The 17,832-nt window shown below is 58.2% G+C and overlaps 1 protein-coding gene across 2 annotated transcripts in view; it reads right to left on the bottom strand.

Moving 5' to 3' along the window:
- Wnt7b (Wnt family member 7B) overlaps nt 1-15,716 on the bottom strand; it is a 41,757-nt gene extending 26,041 nt beyond the window's left edge. Inside the window, exon 1 of one of the 2 annotated variants that reach the window (XM_005354398.3) lies at nt 15,419-15,716. In XM_005354398.3, coding sequence (XP_005354455.1) covers nt 15,419-15,489 — 71 coding nt within the window. In that variant the 5' untranslated portion in view covers nt 15,490-15,716. Of the gene's footprint in view, nt 1-11,392; nt 11,904-15,418 lie in introns of those variants that run through there. The other variant, XM_005354397.3, reaches the window with a different exon arrangement.
- Nucleotides 15,717-17,832: the final 2,116 nt, after the last annotated feature.

The following is a 17,832-nucleotide window of genomic DNA, read 5'->3' as shown; positions in this document are numbered from 1 at the left end:
GCACTGCCCTGGACAACAAGATGACCCTTCTACCTTCCAGAAACTTAAGGGGATGGGACTGTCTTCATGACGAGGGGCTAGAGGAAGGAGTGAAGGGCACAGAAGAGCTCAACCTTGTTGGCACTTCCCAGTGGTAGATACAGGCTACCTACGCCCGGTCCTCTAATACAGTGGCTAGGGCCACAAATTCCGGTGCCGACAAGCTCTGTGGGAACCCTAACAATGCCTCTTCATGGCTGAACGGGAAGGCTCAGGCACACTCCCTAACCTCTCCGTGCTCCAGTTTCCTCCTCAGTAAAGGGATGTGAGAACATCCTGGACACATGTCAGAAGCCTTGCGCTGGCACATATGCGCGCACCACACCACAGCTAGCGTGTGTGGGGGTCATCTGTATCCTGCAGGCCTGAGACTGGGGTCTCTCAGTCCTTCACTGGACACACATGGCTGATGCATTCCTGGCTCCACCAGTCCCTCTGGGATAAGCAGTGCCCCACACCTCCAGTGGGAACCGGAAGCAATGAGTGCCCACTGTAGGCTCCATGCCCACCCAAAGGGCCACCCTCAGGCATTTCCTCCCTCCCATCTAGTCAGCTCACTCACGGTCTGAGAACCAAGGGAAAACAGTATCAGAGACCCCAGACAGTATGGAGACCAACCAACCACCAGATGAGCCACGGCTGTGCGTGGGGGAGGGCCAGATCCCTTCTTCAGGCCAGCCTTCACCCTGGGGTCTCCTCCAAGTACCCTCTCTCCAGCATCAGCTCACATTAAAGCCTGGGGAAAGAGTGCTCCCTAGGCCCAGGACTGAGGTGGTGATTTCCTTACTTGGTATGGAGAACACTCCTATTTCCTTCAGGAAAGAGGCCCTCCAAAGCCTCTGCTTTGGGGGAGGGGGGATCGAACCTATCCTTCATGATGGCCAAATTTTAAAATGCTTGAGTGAGAAAAGACCCACTCTGTGCTAGACTGAACTTAATGTCGCTATATGAAAACATCGGGGGCCAAACGTGATACCAATTATTACTGCTTTCCCCCAGAGGCTCAGAGGGCTCGGCTTCCTAGGCGGGCAGGCAGGGAAGGAAATCCAGCTCAGCCCTCTGCCCCACACCTCAGTGGGTGAACGAATGAAGGTCTGTGAGGGGATGAAGGCCTTCCATCAGGCATCTCAGATGCACTGACACACACTAAGGGACCCTCACAAGACCTGACTCACGGCTCACATGCCCAGCTGAGTGAAACATGGGACACCCTCAGCGTAGCAGGGCAAGCGATAGCTGTAGGGAAGTCATGGGGCTCCCACTCCATCCTAGGTGACGGGTCCGTGAAAACCACGCCATTTACCTTGTCCCTTTCCACGGAAATGGCCAGAGAGGAATGGTGTCATTGCTAGCCGCAGAGGTGACCGTGATGAAGCAGTTTCTCCCACCCAGAGGAAGCCTCCAGCCACCTCCAAAATCCCCAGATGGGTCCTAAGGTGGCCATGGAGCCAGGCCTCTTCACCCCAGAATCCCCTTTAAATCTCTACTACGCACAAGAGCAAATGGTTCCATAATAGCAGTGACCTCTGCAGGGCTCTTCTCTCTGGCCCGAGCCCTTTCCACGTGGGACCAGGCTGCCCCCAGGCTGCTGGGCTAGGACAAACACACAGGATGGAAGTCATGGGATGGAAAGGCTGGCAGAGAATCCAGTTTAGAACTGGAACTGAATTCACCCTAGCCTGGACACTCACAGACAGGGACCTGGGCACTCTTCTCTCAGAAGCGGGTGCCTATTAAGAAACTCCCCCAGGACAGGCCCCTTAACCCTCCTGTCCCACCACCCCTACATGCTCCAGCTCCTGGCTTAGCCCCAGGCCCTGTCTGCACTACGCTCAACCTGCCCCATCTCAGGACCTGGCCCGGCCCTCCCAGCCTCAGACGCAACCAACCTCTTGAGCAGCAACCTTCTCTGCTCCATTCCACCTACCCCGTGGCACCAGCACTGGGCCTCTCTCTTCTCCCTCCTGCTGTACCCCACTTTCTCATCTACTCTCCCACTGTGGATATCTCTCCTCATAGGCATCGCATCTTCCCGCCCCCATGGGGTCCCTGGACTCAGTATGTGACCCTAAATCCTTTCCAAAGGCCATTTGCAGCAGGCTCTGCCTCTCGCCTGCTGCTGACTGCTCAGAGCACGTATTCCCCATCCCTGCCAGGGATCAGTCCGAAAATGGCCCTGGCTTTGAAACGCCCATTCCTCATGCCTTCCTGCCCTGGTCCCAACTTTGGAAGGTAGGGAAAGGTTGGTCTAGTTCCCCTCTGGGCCCCCAAGACTTGGCCCGGCCAGCTGCCCAGCTGCCCAGCTGCTCAGCAACTCCAGCCCACGCTCCTGGCCCAGGGCGCTTTGTAATTCTTCCTTCTTGGGCATCCTCCGGCAAAATATTTGAGGAATGTTCTAATTATCTATGATCAGCCAGGAAGGCGGGCCTGGGTCCACTCATCCAGGAAGTAACTGAGCAAATCCCCTGGAGGGTGGCGCTGAGCTCTCCCTCGGGTGGGCAGGTGTGTCCTGGGCTTTTCCAGCCACTGAGGGGCCCAAGGGCTCTTCCCAGGCTCTGGAGCACAGAGGGGTACTGGGGGGTGTGGGAGACAGGGCTAGAGGAACCTCAATGGTCTTGCTGCCAGGTAAGTGGGGATAGGAATGTCTCCCCAGTGTAGACTGGTCCCCAGATCAGAGTCCCCCGGCACACAGCATTAGCTACGTTCTGAATTAGGTAAGACTGACCACATAGAGGCCACCCAGGCCATTAGGCAAGTCTTCAGGACAGAAGTGGTCAGAGGAGAACACAACAGGTAACAAGGCCACTGCCTTCAGGCCACCTGTCCTCCCTTTGGTCCTCCTTCAGCCTCTTTTCCTCTGCTGGTAACCCCAGCTCGGAAACGTGGGCAGAGCACGCCGCTCCAGAGCTGTGTTCTGTTTCTCTTCCTCTCTCCCTCCCCATCTCTCCCTTCCAGGGTCTCATGTAGACCAGGCTAATCTCAAAACCACTAAGTAGACAAGGGCAACAATGAACTTCTGATCCTCCGCTTAGACCTCAAAGTTCTGGGGCTGCAGGTGTGCATCATCTCAGAAGGAAGTACCTGGACCCAGATGAGGCTGTGTAGGGAGTGCCAGAGGGTTGGTCCAGCCTGGCCATCCAACTGGCCCTTTAGCATGCCCTGACACAGAGCCTGCACCCATAGACACAGAGCCACAAGAGTCACACACCCACAGTGGTGCCTACTGTTCTACCCATCCCCACAGTGGCTCCTCACAGTGGACCTTAAAGCCTAAACTTTCAGAAGAAAAAACAGACTGAAAGAAACCTAGAAGGGCCTGGAGGTACCCGGGGACTGGAAAGGGCTGAGGGTAGGTACTTCTAGGGCTCTGCTTAGGAATTCAACCATCCTAAAGCCCCTCCCTGACCTGCCTGGGTCTCAGTTCCCCATTTGAATGTCAAGGGACTGAGGTGAAAACCAGGGTACCTGAGGCTAGATCCTAAGGAGGGCCTCTGTGGCTATGGGGTCTAGGGTCCAGTTCTGCTCAGTCTCTGACCCTTTCTGACCAACCTGGGCCTCAGTCTACCTGTCAGGAGAGAGAACAGCCTGCCCATGGTTGGGTCCCCTGGAGGCAGCCCCTCCCACTGGCTCCCATCTTTCCAGGCCACTGATCCACTCAGCTGCTCCTGGTGTTCCCAGGCAAGAGAGTAGAGATTCTGCTAAAGGCTTTCCCACCCTTCCACATAGCTGGCATTCCATCCAGGCATCCCGGGACCCCACCCTGGAGAGAAAGAAAGCAGTCTGGGAGAAAGCGGACGGTGAGCAGGAGGCCTGCTGGAGATGGGAAAGCCACAGCCGTAGAGTGGCACACAGAGCAATGGGCAGAGGGGTCAAGGGGGCTGATGGATTCGCGGAGCTCTTACAGGGGTCACTGTAATGCCACTGGCCTCCAACTTCAGAAGTCTCAGGACCTCTCCTAGCACACAAGGCCCCCCATAACGTGCCAGGTCCTGGCCCTAATGGACCAATCTTTACCCAGCTCACTGCCACCACCTCCAGGAAGCCCTGCTTCATTCTTGCTCCTAGCATGGCCATGTGTGCCCAGTCCGGCACAGGGGGTGAGGTGGCATCTCTCTGGCCTGAGCCCTAGCTTTTCTCTTTGCTTCCCACAGTACAGATGTAAATCACCACATCCAGAGATGCCAGGCCACTGAGATGGCCGAAGTCCAACCGGAACTGAGAGCCCCCCAAACAGTCCATCATGGCACTGACTATACAGCCTATGTGATATGGGGTGCCCTGAGGCATGGCTGGCCAAGACACCAACCTGAGACCTAGCGACAGATGGACAGGTGGGTGTAAAAGGTGGGAGGGAGCTGGCAGGACCCACTGGCCTACTGCCAGTTTGGGAGTCTAAACGCTGGATGTCTGAGCCAGCACTTCCTGGGACACTCTGAGCATATTGTGAGCTGTAAGTTTGGGGACCAAGTCCCACACACAGAGGTCAGTGAGTCGCCATCTCTTCACAGACCTCAGGGCAGGGCTGAGCTCTTACCCAACGTAAGATGAGAGACAGAACCTAGAGAGGATGGGGCCTGCTGGCCACACAGCACCCAGGACAGTGTGAGCCTCAAACAGCAACAAGACCCAGCCCTGTCATCTGATGTCATCATAACTGGGAAACTGAGTCAGAAGACCCCTGGGCACTGCTCCCCGGTCCTTCACCTTCTGGCTTTCTCCATGACCTCAGTGGCCTCCCCAGCCAATTGCCTCTGATCGAATGCCCTGGGAAAGGTGCCACTCAATCCTAGTGGACAGCCTGGCTAGGAGTTCACTCTTCCCATTTTCCAGAGGAGACTCAACGGAGGGCAGTGTTTTACCCAAGGCTGAACAGCAGCTTGGCACAGATAAAGCCTAGTGCTTTGCCTCTGCCTCTTTGATACCCTCCCAAGGCAGCTGTGGCTACCCTGCTCCTTCCCGCTACAGGAATCCCCACCTCAGAAGACGGCTTTAGTCCTGCCCATACACCCTGCCCCTGCACTACTCTGTGAGGAGTCCAGGCTGACCTGCAAACTGCCAGAGGGCAACACTGGCCGTTCAACCTTTGCTGCTCCTCAGGTGGGGCCATCGCACAAAAGGAGGACTTCCCTCAGGTGGAGTTACCGCGTACTCTACTGCAAAGATGGCGGGAAAGCAACACAGAACCTCGGGCAGGGCCAGGAGCCCCCACCACAGGTACCACAGTCTGAAGGGAACCTGTCCAGCCCTAGGACCTCCTGTTGTAGGGGGACAGGACGGAAGTCTAAACACTTCTCTCTGGCCATCTTGAGGGCTGTGCCTCTGGGGTCCCTCAAGCCACGCCGCTCTGTCCCAGAGCTCTGGCAATGTAAAGAGCATCTAGACTTACCAGGCCCTGACTAGTGCTCTCTCCACACAACCTACCCACCCAACCAGTCCCTGGGTTCAAATCCAGCACCAGACGCCCTGACCAGAGACACGCCTGGCCTTGGCTGCCCCGCCCTCACATTCCTACGCTTGAGGTGGCTTGGTTTAGCCCCCATGCCAGCAGTCAGGGAAGAGACTCCAGACAGGCTGGTCACGCCAGGCTCCCAGGTGAGGGCCTTCTGGAAACCGTGAAACTTGGGACCTGTGTTCCCAGTCTGGAGTCAAGAAGACAGCTGACCCATTCTCATTCTGAAGACTTTTATCTAGGACAGGCCTCAGTTTAAATCCATGCTCGCTTTAAACTTGTGATCCTCCTGCCTCAGCCTTGAGTGCTAGGATAACAGGTGTGCAACCCCAAAAGGGCATTTCAAATCAGTTTTACACCCAACGGCCTGCTACTGAGAGCAATCTGGACTCTGACCTGTCCTCTGCTTCCCAGGGACCTGGCCACATGTAGTAGCTTCACCTGAAAGTAGACTTTCTGGGAGCACAATGGCCGAGGGTTCTGGAAGGTGATGGAAGCCCTGAAGTATCAGCTGATGGGACTCTCAGACTGGGGTTCTGGCTTCTCCTCCACCTATGTACTAGGTGCCTGCCTGAGTGATTGCTGTTGTCCCTAGTCCTGCTCCAGCTCTTGGGAAGCTTTACAACCTATAGCTGTAGTACTGGCTAATATTTACATCAACTTGATACAGGCTAGGGTCATCCGAGTAAAGAGACTCTTCATTGAGAATCGCCGCCTCTATAAGAATGGCCTGTAGGCAAGTCTGCGATTAAGGATAGAAAAGGGAGGGTCTATCCTACAGGTACTGCTCTTAGGTACTCTAAGAAAGGCTGAGCAAGCCACGAGGAGCAAGCCAGTAAGCAGCACTCTTCCATGGCTTCTGCTTTGGTTCCTGAGTACAGGTCTTGCCTTGGTTTCCCCCAATAGACTGATCTGGGAGATGTGAGCCAAATAAACCATTTCCTCCCCCAAGTTGCTTTTGCTTATGGTATTCATCACTGTAATATAAAACCTTACTACGATAGTTGCCATGGCCACATCGGGACCACTGCACTTTAGCATTGTCTACTCCCAGTCTCGGCCATGGTTGCAGCGTATCTGCACCGGTACAGCCATTTCAGCTGCACATCTAACTGCTTAGGTGCCCAGAGCGCCGGACTCGCTGGTCCAGCAGAGCCCTTCCTCAGAATCCCTGGTGTCATGCTTACATCTACTTGGATGCCTCCAGGACCAGAAAGCTCACTGTCTCTCAGACAGCAGCAAGCCTGGCCCAAGTCTGGGGATACTTACTCAAGGGCAAGGTGACCCTGGGTGGGTAGGGGAGCTGGGGGGAGGGGCAGACTGAGCTGGAAGACAAGGAAAGAGAGGGAGCCTGGACTGCACCTGTCCCCACCCCCACCCATCGGCCAGCCTGAGGGGAGGCCCCCAGCCCCACACCAAGGAGAGAGGACAAACGGCCGTTTTGTCCTTGGACAGCGGGCGGCCTGTACTACACAATGACCCTTTCATCAGGCTGAGGGAGCCCTGGGCCGGGGTTTCATCTGACAAGGGAGGGCGCCAGCCTCTTGTCCCCTTGGGAGGGGAGCTGAGCCCTATCCCAGCCGGACTCAGGACTGTGCAAAATGGAGGCCTCCAGGGAGCCTGTTGAAGCTGTTTCACCTGCCTGGGAGACGGAGAGGTTAGTAGGCTGGCTTTGGGCTGCACAGAGGGGCCCTGCTCTGGAACAACCTGGGTCCAAAATACCGGTTTCCATCCCAGCTCAGAACACTGGCCCAAACCCCAGCAGGGCATCCATGTCCACCAGAACACCTGCAGCAATAGAACCCTGGTCCACGTGCCCTTCCAGGCCAGCCCGAGGCTCGGAGGCTCAGCAGGAGAGTGTGAGAGGAGAAACAGAGCAGGAAGCATCGTTTTTAGACATCTCCCTTCATGGTGATCACCTGCCTCTCTGCACTGGTAACAGCTGGCAGTGCCACCTCGCCCCTCTGGGATGGATCGCTGCGGGAGAGCCATGTGGGGGTTAGAGCTAGGGAGGCAAGGTAATGGCATGGAGTCTGGGTGAGCTCATCTCTGAGGACCCCGGTACTGTGTCTGCCTCTCCATTCCCACGGGGACCCCTGAATGTGTTTGACAGTCATGCTTGCTCATTCAGGAGTCTCTACTGTGATCTTACCTAGTTTGACCAAGACTGCTTTCCACCCCTCTAAAAGTCCTGTTTAGATTCACCTGCAGGAAGCCCCCTGAGACACCTAGAGAGTACACCATGCCCTCCCAAGTGCTCCCTCTACACCTCCCTCTGTGTCACTAGAGGCCACCCCCCCCACACACACACACCATGAGCCCGTGCTATCCAAGAGCCACCTGTCCCCTGAACTACCCCTAACATCAGGATCTGAACTGAGCACTGGCCCTGAATCTTCTGAGTGCTCCAGGCCAACCCCGTGAGGTTTGCGTGAGCTCCACTGAGTCTCCCTGAGCAGAGGTGTTAGTTAAGGTCAGGATACAGTCAGACAGGAAGAGGTGGCCCAAGGATGAGATTTGGCATGCCTCATGGTCTCCAGGACTCCAAGGAAACCAGGTTAGAAAGGGTCCCACCCTCCAGTTTCCCCCACAGCCAAAGCCCAAAGAGGTGAAGCCCTCTGCACACACAAGCTGGGGAAAGTCCATTCCAGACTGTACCTCACTCCCCTCTCAGCTGGTAAGTCCTAATACCGCAGTGGGTTTGGGGTAGCTTTCTGTGGTTACAGGGGCTCCAGTTGGCAGGTTTCCTGGGAGCTGTCCTCGGGTGTTCTAGCTCTAAGGCTGTTGTGCCAATGTCCTATGGGTGTCACATGCTTCGAGACCCAGAGACAACGGCCTGACCTGAGCTTCTTTGCCCTGTGACTGGTGAGGAGACCTACCACCCTTCAGGTGACCTGTCCATGTTGAAGTCCTGTGACCCACACTGCCCACCCCCCGGACTGTGATGCCACAGGAGCAGCCTGATTCAGCTCCCATCTCACCAAGGGTCATGCCCACAGGGCTTTTAGGACTGTGGTCAGCACCACCGGCAAAGCCACAACAGGAGCCAGGAAGAGGCCTGCCGGGGCCTGGGGAGGACAGTGGTGAGCACCCTCTGCACCCCCCAAGCCAGGTGGTCGGTGAGTAACCATCCTGTCACCCATGACTCACAGCTCCCCAGAGCAGGCGGTTACCATGACAGGCTATACCGGAAGCCATGGGGGGGGGGTCATCACAGCCAACTACCACATCTAGGCCAGGGAGGCCAAGACCGGAAAGGACCTGCCCTTACAGTAGCTCAGGCTGGTTCTGGCTCCAGGCTTGGGCCAGGCCCTCACACCAGCTGACCCAGCACTCCAAATGCTGCTTGTGGCCTCAGCTCCCACTTGCCTTCCCTTGGTCCCTTGCTGCTTCTACACGTGGTTCCCACTCTACAACATGGGTAGCGGTAGCCAGAGCTGTTCTCCCAGCTGGGTCTTAAGGGCACTCAGGGCTCTTCCAGGCCAGCACACCCGTCCAGTGTGATCAGTGGCAGGGACCCAGGCATGTGTCTGGGATTCACTATGTCCGCATGATAGCCCTGCATGGGGAGCTGAGAGAACAGCCCAGTTGAAAGGGGCAGGATCAACTGTTGGCCAGTGTCTGCGATCCCAGCCATGGGATGCCTTCTGGAAAGTTCTCTGGAACAGAACACAGCCTCCACTCAGGGCCCCTCCTAGCTGTGGCATCCTCTGGGACATTCCTGCAGTGTGAGAGAGGGGGGTGTCTCGCATTGACCCCTACCACCTTCCACGGTTAGCAGAGTTCTTCAGTTCAGGGGCGCCTAAACCAGGGTGGGTTAGCACGCCACGCTTTCATTCTGGGCGTAGAGGTAGCTTCATTCCTAGGCATCTTATACAGCCAACCCTATGATACCCAGCAAGGTGAGGATGGCCCAGCACTACAAATCATTAAGCCCGCCCCTCTCTCTCTCTCAGGAACAGGGCTTATGATGGCTGGAGCAGGCTCTTTCTCTGAACCCCATGGCTGAATACCAGGCAGGACTAGTTAGTGCTGAAGAAAGGAACCTGGTCTGCCTAACTCTCCACTCCCTCTCCCCCCAGCTACCACCACTCATGCTGGTCCCAGCCCTGGCCTGAATACACTTGAGAAGCTGTTCCTTTAAAAAGAACTTCAGCCCCCAGAGTGGCAGTGTAGTCAGGAAGGAACTCATGGCGGGTACAGCTGCTGGAGATCACCTCTAAGCTGGAGAGGGCCCTCCAGGAGAAAACTGGGGGCCTCGGAGGTAGACTGGCTACCATTGCCAAGGAGCCCTGCAATCATTCTTGCCATCTTCTCCTCTCAGACCCAACTCCTGGTCTCCACCCCTGGACACCTCCCCAGGAATACCAAACCTCAGCTACTAGCTTCCCCAAATGATTTCTCAGACAGAGTAGCTGCAGGCTCTTCAGCAAGGCTTAAGACTGGGATGGCCAGGATGGAGGGAGGGAGGCTCAAAAACTCCAGAACCAGGAGCATTGGAGTCCTTGGTTGATCCATTTCAAGGAAGGACTACAGAAGCAGGATTCTTTTGGCCAGGTCCCCACTGATCAGGCGGTGCCCACGGGCCCTGCGCCCTGCCCCGGGAGGCCTGCTACTCCCCACCCCAGGCGATGCCTCCGCAGCCAGGGCTGCCCGCCGGGCCTGGAGCGCTCCCTCTGCCCGGACCTTGTAATTATGTTCCACAGCCGGGGAAACCGCGGGCCTCGCAGCATCTGGCTGCGGTTGCGAACTTTTGTTTCAAGATGCGCGACTATTTATAGAAGGAAAACTGGTAGGATAGTAATTTCCTAGGAGCTGGAGGAGAAATTGGCCGCGTCTTTATTAAAAGGGGTGGGGGCGGGGCAATTTATCAGTACTGTGGCCGCGGGGCGGGGAGGGGGTAGTGCAGGGAGCGGGAAAGTGGCTGCCGCCTCTGGCCGCGTTAGGCGACCCCGGACGTGGCCCGCGTGTTAAGGAGGGGGCGGGGGAGGGGAGAAGAGGGAGAGGGAGCGCTGGCTCTGAGGTTTAATCAGTAGCATCCAGCTTCAATTCCCCCAAACGGCGGTTCCATAAATCAAACTTCTTTTTAAAAGGGAGGCCAGAGCATATGCGTCCCATTAGGAATCGGGCGAAGCCACCGCTGTGCGGACGCGCCCCCTCGGCTCGCAGGGCCGCCTTGGGCCCTGCCCCAGCTTCCCGTAGCCTGGTGGGCGCTACCCTACCCCTCACTCAAGCGCACTCTCCAGGCCTTGATACCTGGGCGCTCCGCGACCTGAGCGCGCACAGTGCGCGCCTTCCCCGCCTCCAGGAGAGGCGTCAAGCAGAACAGGGGCCAAGGCCTTCAGGCGCGGCAGGATGGCGCGAGTGACCAGAGACCTCGGGGGACAACCTGGGTGCGCTATCTGGTGGGGTGCAACATGCACGTGTCTGCTACTGTGTGTGTTGGGAAGCAGATCTGTGCATGTAGTTCTCCTTAGTGTAGCACGGGCCGGGCCGTATGCGCCGCGTTGAGTTAATATGGCCTAGGGAGAAGATCTTTCGCCAACTCAGGATCCTGCTGGGACGCGAAGGAAATCTTCGCTCTGACTGGCTAGCTCTGACCCTGGCGCTCAGTGCACACAGCCTAATCTGCAAGGCAGCCCAATCTCTCTTAGGTCACCTTTCCTCTATCCCCTAAGCTAAAATTTTCATTGCCACAGCTGCGCCCCCAGGTCCCCCAGGTGTTCTACCTTGGCGACTTAAGCCAGCAAAGTGACCTAAAACCAGCTTCCGTGCTGCATGCAGGGCACCCAGCTCCCCACCCAGGGACCCTCTTGCCACCTCTCCCGCCCTCCCTCCTACAGCAGTAGCAGATGGCTAGGGGCTCCCTTCCCATCCACCCTACCCACCACCCGCGGCACTCACAGGTAGCTGCCGCTGGACAGAAGGAGAAAGATCTGCGGGCAATAGACGGAGACCAGCGCGCTGCGCGGCGACAGGAGGAGCATGATGGGCCGGCGCGCCTGGCTGGGCTGGACAGGCCCCACCCGCAGGGCTCCTGCGCCAACCGAGGCTAGGGTCTCCGCGGCCCTCCCTAATGCAGGGCAGCAGCGCTGGGCGCTAGGGGCCAGGGCTCGGGGACCGGGGGACAGCGGTCGCCCGTGTCTCGACGCCAGGACCGCGCATCGTGCTGTTTCTGTGGCAGCAGCGGGCGCTGAGGCTGGAGTTCGGGGCGGGGGCCCGGCGGGGGACAGTGGGCGCTCCTTAGCGGCTGTCTGGTCCTCTGTCCGTCTGTCTGTGCGAACGGGCTCTGTCGCTCACACTGGCTCAAGTCTCCAAGTCTCCCGAAGCGAGCAGCTGCCATTGGACAGGCTGCCCCTACATCCGCCTCCTCCGCGGGCGGGTTTTTTTTCTTTCTTAAGGGGAGGTTGACCAGAATGTGCAGCGGGTGCCGCCCCCAGGGTTTGCCCAAGTTGCCTTGGCCGGGATACCCTCGCCACAACCTTTGGCTAGAAACACCGCTACTGAGAGCGCATCTCCGGGAGGCACTGCGCGGAGGCGTGTGCGCCTCTTAGGGGTTGTACTCAGCAACGTGTGCTCATGTGTGCATGCATGTGCTTGCATGTTCTTGCAGGAGCACGGGCGGTCTATGAGTCCGCAGGTGTGTGTGCACAGATGCCCTGTGTGTGCTGCCCCTCTGCCTGCATGCAGCCTGGTTAGGGATGGCTGGGTGTGGGTCCCTCTTAATGCACCTGGGCCAGCCCTGCTCCGGGGCTATGTTCTAACCCACCCACTTCATGCACCTCTTTGGGGAGGAAGGCAGGTGAAGGCCCCCGGTTGCTGCTCTTATCATACAGGACTCTCACCTGTAGCGTCTTTATCTCTCATCTTTTGCACTTTGAGAAGTTGGCTGGGGTGGGTGCGGAGGGATTCTTCTTAAGAACCCTCCCTTTTCTTGTAAATATTTTTTTCAGAGCCTACAAATAGATTTTGGGTCCCATCTCCTATTTCTGCTGAGCCTGGCTGTAATGGAATGTACTTATATAGAGGTATATGTCAGCTGGGGGGAGTCTCAGAGAAAGGTGGGCAGCAGGAAAGGGGGGCTGTGTATGGTACAGTCGTGATCCTGGAGAGTGGATCCTTGACTCCTGGGTTTGGCAAGGAGATTCTGGCCATCCAGGCAGGAACCTCCCTTACCTTCAGACTTCCCTGTCGTTTGCCCCTCTGGTTCTCCTACCACAACAGCACAGAGAAGCCAGGGTAGGGCTGGTCCCCGTATCTCAGTGACCTCGGCTGTTCCCTATCCCACCTCGGCCTCCTTCAGGACAGCAGCTCCATCCATGGGGACCCTAGGTTAGGCACTGTGACTTCCTAATGTCATTATACTTGGAACTTGTTGAGAATCCAAGGCACTTCTGGGATTGTGAGGGCTAAATTCTGGTTTCTGCTAGTACGGGGGGTGGGCACGTAGGATGAATGTAACTGGGTGGAATTTCTGGAGGCCCCACCACACATACAGAAACATGCAGCAGAGGCAGGCTCGGGGGCTGAGATCACAAAGGACACTCTCCCAGGAACAAATTATCTGGAGGAGCCCCACGAGGGCTCCCACACCTCTGAGAGTCACAGTATTCCACCACCATTGCTTACGGTCAGGACAAAAGCCATCAGAACCAATGCCTCACTGCCCCGAAGGGGCTTCTACCACCACTCCACTATCTTCAGATGCGGGTGAGAGGCTGCTCTGGGCAAGAGTTCACGGAGGCACCTGCCAGAAGTGATGTGAGATGCCTCCTCCAAAGAGATCTCAACCACAAGGCTTCCATGCCACCTGTCCCTTCAGGACACAAGCTCTCCCAGTTGACTTTCCAGCCCACCTAATGGAGGACACACACAGGCAGACACAGGCACATGCACACACACACACACACACACACACACAGAGAGGGGGGGGGAGGGAGATTACAAAGACGTCCATGCCTTCTCTTTGCAGGTCTCAGGACCAGTCTCTGCTTTCCCTGGAGGTCATTCCATTAGGCCTTTGCAATATTTTTTCTTTTTAAGTCGAGGTGGGGGCAGTTTCTAGAGGGAAGAGTTCTCCTTCTGGGCTCATGGGCAGAGTTGCCACCATGCAAAGGAAAGCTTGCTCGGTCCCAGAAGGTAGTGGTCATGGGCACTAGGTGCCCAGACTAGGCTATAAGAGAGACCTTCAGGGTCTCACCCACCCATTCTCTATTCAATACTGACCACCATGCTGTTCAAAACAGCCAGAGCCAAAATCCTACTTCCAGAAGCGGAAGGAAGAAGTATAGAGATAAAACCCAGGAAACACTCCAGAGGGGGCCCCAACCTTGGGAACCAGGTCCCTCTTCTGATACCTTTTCTCATTTGTCCAATAGGAGGCTTTCTTGGAGGCCTCTTGTAGAACTGGGGCTAAGAAAGACTGGTCAGCAGTGGAAGCCAGAGCCGGTGGAGTGAGGCACCCAACTCAAAGGCCTCTGTGCCAGAGCCAGTAGCTGGGATCACCCTGGAGCCTTCTCCTAAAGGACTGTGGATCTCTTTACTGGCCTAGGTGGATCACTGCAGGCCGCTGAGTACCGGGAAGCCATGGCCTGCCCACCCCACCCCCACCCCCCAGCAGGCTCAAAGCCCGCACCCCTCACCTTCATAAACAAACACCCAGGGACACAGCCTACCCACACAAACCTACAATAAACACAGCCACCAGCAGCCGTAGACACTCCCGCTCAGGTCTGCAGGAATAAGGCTAGGACGGGACTTCCAATCCTGCCTCTGAGGCCACCAGGCTTGGTCCCTGCCTCTCTTGGGGCCTCAATTTCTTCACCTGTAAGATGGCGGAGGTGCAACGGGCTGGGAGGGGTGCTGATCTTCAGCTACTGTTTTTACCTCTCGCCTGGAAAGCCAGTCTCCCAGGTACCGGAGCCCACCCCTCCTACAGGTCTGGTCGATGACTGGCCTTCCCAGGGCCAAGATGAGGCTGGCCTCCCAGGCCTGGCGGCGCATAGTAGGGGCGCGGGGCGCAGCACAGATGCCCGCAGGTGCTCGGGGTGGGGGTGGGGGTCTGGTCTGGGCCGCCAAGAGTGACTAACGCCTGCGAGGTTCACTGCGCCCCGTTCGGTCACACTGCCCCTCCACCCCCAATCCGGGGAGGCCGAGACAGATTCCGTCTAAAGGAGATCGCGGCTCAACAGGTAAGGACTCGGCTAGGTTCAGGAATGTGGAAATACGACTCGGAGCAGCTAAGGCGGCGAGCAGCGAGCGCGGCCCGCCTGGAGCCCGCCCGCCCGGCCGCGCCAGGGGGAGCGCGGCGAGAGGGGGCCGGGCGCAGGGTCCCAGGCGGGCGGGGGCGCGGGCCCCGGACGGAGCCCGAGGCTGCCGCGCCAGCCCCGCGGCCCATCCTGAGCCAGCCGGACGAGTTGTCAAGGTAATTTCAACATGTCCGGGTGATGGATAGAGACGCAGGGCCACGGAGGGTGCGGGGCCTGCGCGCTCGCGGCGGGTGCACGCTCCTATCTCCCCCGCCCGGGATGCCCCCCGCCCCCCGGCCCGGCGCTCCCTCCGGGCGGCGAGCGCTCGGCCCGGGCTCGGCGCCCAGCGCAGCCCGGGGGAGGGAAGGCGCGTCCCACCCCCGGGGCCTGGAGCCCAAACAGGTGAAAGTACGCGCCCGGCACGCTCGCCGCTACCCGCGAGCCCCGCTGCGGCCGTCCGCGGGCCGCGCTGTTCCTGCTGCGTCCTGGGTTCCGCGCCCCTCGGGAGCACTCCTTGGGTTCCTGGGCTCGGATGAGTCTGCGAGGCTGAGGCGAGGGCCGGACACACCGGTCGTTCCGAGAAACGCCCTTCCCCCCCAAACTCGGGTCCCCAAGTCCGCTGGAGGAGGTTCTCAAGACTGCCGGCTCCCCTTCTACCGCCCCCGCCCACAGGAATACTCACCCGAGCTTCACGTAGAGGACGCCAAAGCAGAGAAACACGTAAAAGATCCACTTTCGAAAGTTTCTGTGCATGATCCAGGGAGGGGGGCTGCGCCATAGACAGCTGCGGCCGGAGGGGACGCGCGGGCGGGCAGGGGCCGGGCAGGGGCCAGGGGGCTGTGAGAGGACCACGCTCAGCCGGCACTTCGGCTCGGGCGGCGGGCGACGCGCGGGCACCCGGCACGCGTTGCCACCATGGTGAGCCCAGGGCGCCGCAGCCGCCCCGTGCGCCCGGGGGAGTGACCCGGACTGGGAACCGCGACCTCGGAGCCCAGCGGAGTGACCGTGGGGCTCTGCGAGCGCAGGCCGGGGCCGGACACAGTGAGCGGGTGGGTGGGCGGACGCTGCCTCCACTGGGCTCAGCCGCCTGGGGCCGTGCGCGCCTCGCGGTGCGCCGCGGCGGCCAATGTGTCCGCACTTGTCCGCCTCCCCAGGTGACTCGCGGCCCCGGCAAGCGAGCTGCGAGCAGGCGAGCGCGCCCCAGGTAGAAGGATCCGCCTCCCGCCCGCCCTCCTCGCTCACAGCGCGCTCTCTCTCGCGCGTTCCCTGGCTCTCCCCTCCCTTTTCTCCTCCCTCCCCCGTGACACACGAACGCATCTAACCCCGCGCCCCCCCTCCTCCCCAGGCCAGCTCCCTTCCAATCGCCCTCCCAGGACTGCGTGGGAAGGGGGGGAGGGAAGGAGGAGGGTGCGGCTCTGAAGAGACACCTGCGCTCCTCTGAACCACTGAGGGTGGGGGTAGGGGCGGGGGCTAAGAAACTACTCTTGCAGGGCCTGGTGGTCACTTGGTTTCCAGTTTCTAGTCGTGGAGGCAGAGACCACCCATCATCATTTCCTTTCTAAGTGCAGACATCCTCCCCCTAGACATTACTCACATGGGGGCTTCCAGGGCCACACCCCCGATCAGACATCGCTGCCTGCCCAGCAAACTCCAGTGAAAGACCGTTCCAGCACTCGCACTGGAGAGCGCAAGCAGAGCGTGGGACTTCAACACTGGTCCTCACCCTAGCCTGGCCAGCATTACAGCATGACAGATACTCAGAGAAGGGTATCGGAAGGTGTCCCTGGAAAATCCCAGTCAGGATTCTCTGTTCCACTTCGCAGGGCTGTCTGATGAGGGATCTGATTCCTGTTGACCCGCCAGAGTGGGCAGTTAGACCAGCCTTGGTGCCTGGCACATTCTGGATGGGTCGGGCTTGATTCTATCCTGGACAAGTGGGAACCAGGGACCCTGCCTGTCAAGGCTGTTCTACCTCAGTGGACCCAGCTAGTAACCAGATGCCTGCTGGGGGGGGGGGCAAGCCAGGTTTCCTGGTTTCCTAGTGTCTTCCTTTGGCTTTGGATAGCATCAAATGGAGCCATTATGACAAGGGAATAGACTCGGAGAGCGCTTAGTCTTTAAGGACTATTCAGTACCCAGTTGTCTGGTGTGGGAATAAGGAGGGGTAAGAGGGGGTTCGTCCTCAGGCCTACCTAGCTCAGCTCGGCCAGTAACCTCGAACTCAGAAGTTATCTTCCCTGTCCCTAATCCCCTTTTAATCTCTTTAAATCCTCTGAACTTTTGCCATGACCCAGGAGAGAGCTGCTCCTGGGCCCCAGGTTCAGAAGCGGGCAGGTGCAGCTGTGCAGAACGTTTTGGGTCGGAGGACTCTGTAGAAATAAGACTTTGGACATCACGAGCAGGGAAACTGAGGCACAGACGTCAAACAGCAGTAGCAGTCCCATACCACAGTCTCCTGAAACCGAAAATCTCAGGACATCGCACAACTTAGTGGGTAGGGAGCTGTGCTGGGCCCGATGGCGGGAGCGAGCAGAACAACTTGGCAGGCGGATGCTGCCACCCGGTGGCAACAGGGAGCGACGCTTGCACCTGGACCTGGGCTTGAGATACTTAGGGGTTCCCCGCCATGCCTGGAAGTTTGGGGACCACTCCACCCGTCACCGCCAAGAGCCTCAGTCTTGGAGTCGGTTAGCGAGACAAAAGACTTGTGTGGCTGCAGCCGGGGGCTGGAGCAACGAGAACATTCCCGCGTGTCCTCCACCTGGGTCTTTGGGATTCCCACCCTTTCTCCCGTCCATTCAGATCCGAAGGCCCAAGATAGAATTGGCTCTGGGATTCTCCAGGAGGTGTGTGGCCGAGAAAAGTGGGTACTTCTGTTGGTAGATGGGACCCGACCTACTTTTATGCCTTAGTTTCCCAAAAACAGAATACCGGGTTGCTAAACTTAGCGCCGAAGGTCTGAGGTACAGCGTCGTGCTGCCCCCTGCCGGCAGCATCTGGGGAAGTGACATCGCCTAGGCATTCTTGTGGGCCTTTAACCTTGCAGTTTGAAGAAGATATGGTTAAGATTTGGCTCCAGTATCCTCCCCATCCCAC

The sequence above is a fragment of the Microtus ochrogaster genome, chromosome 15, assembly GCF_000317375.1.
Source record: "Microtus ochrogaster isolate Prairie Vole_2 chromosome 15, MicOch1.0, whole genome shotgun sequence".
NCBI lineage: Eukaryota > Metazoa > Chordata > Mammalia > Rodentia > Cricetidae > Microtus > Microtus ochrogaster.
The sequence above is the reverse complement of the archived record's forward strand: the minus strand, read 5'-3'. Positions and strand labels throughout refer to the sequence as shown.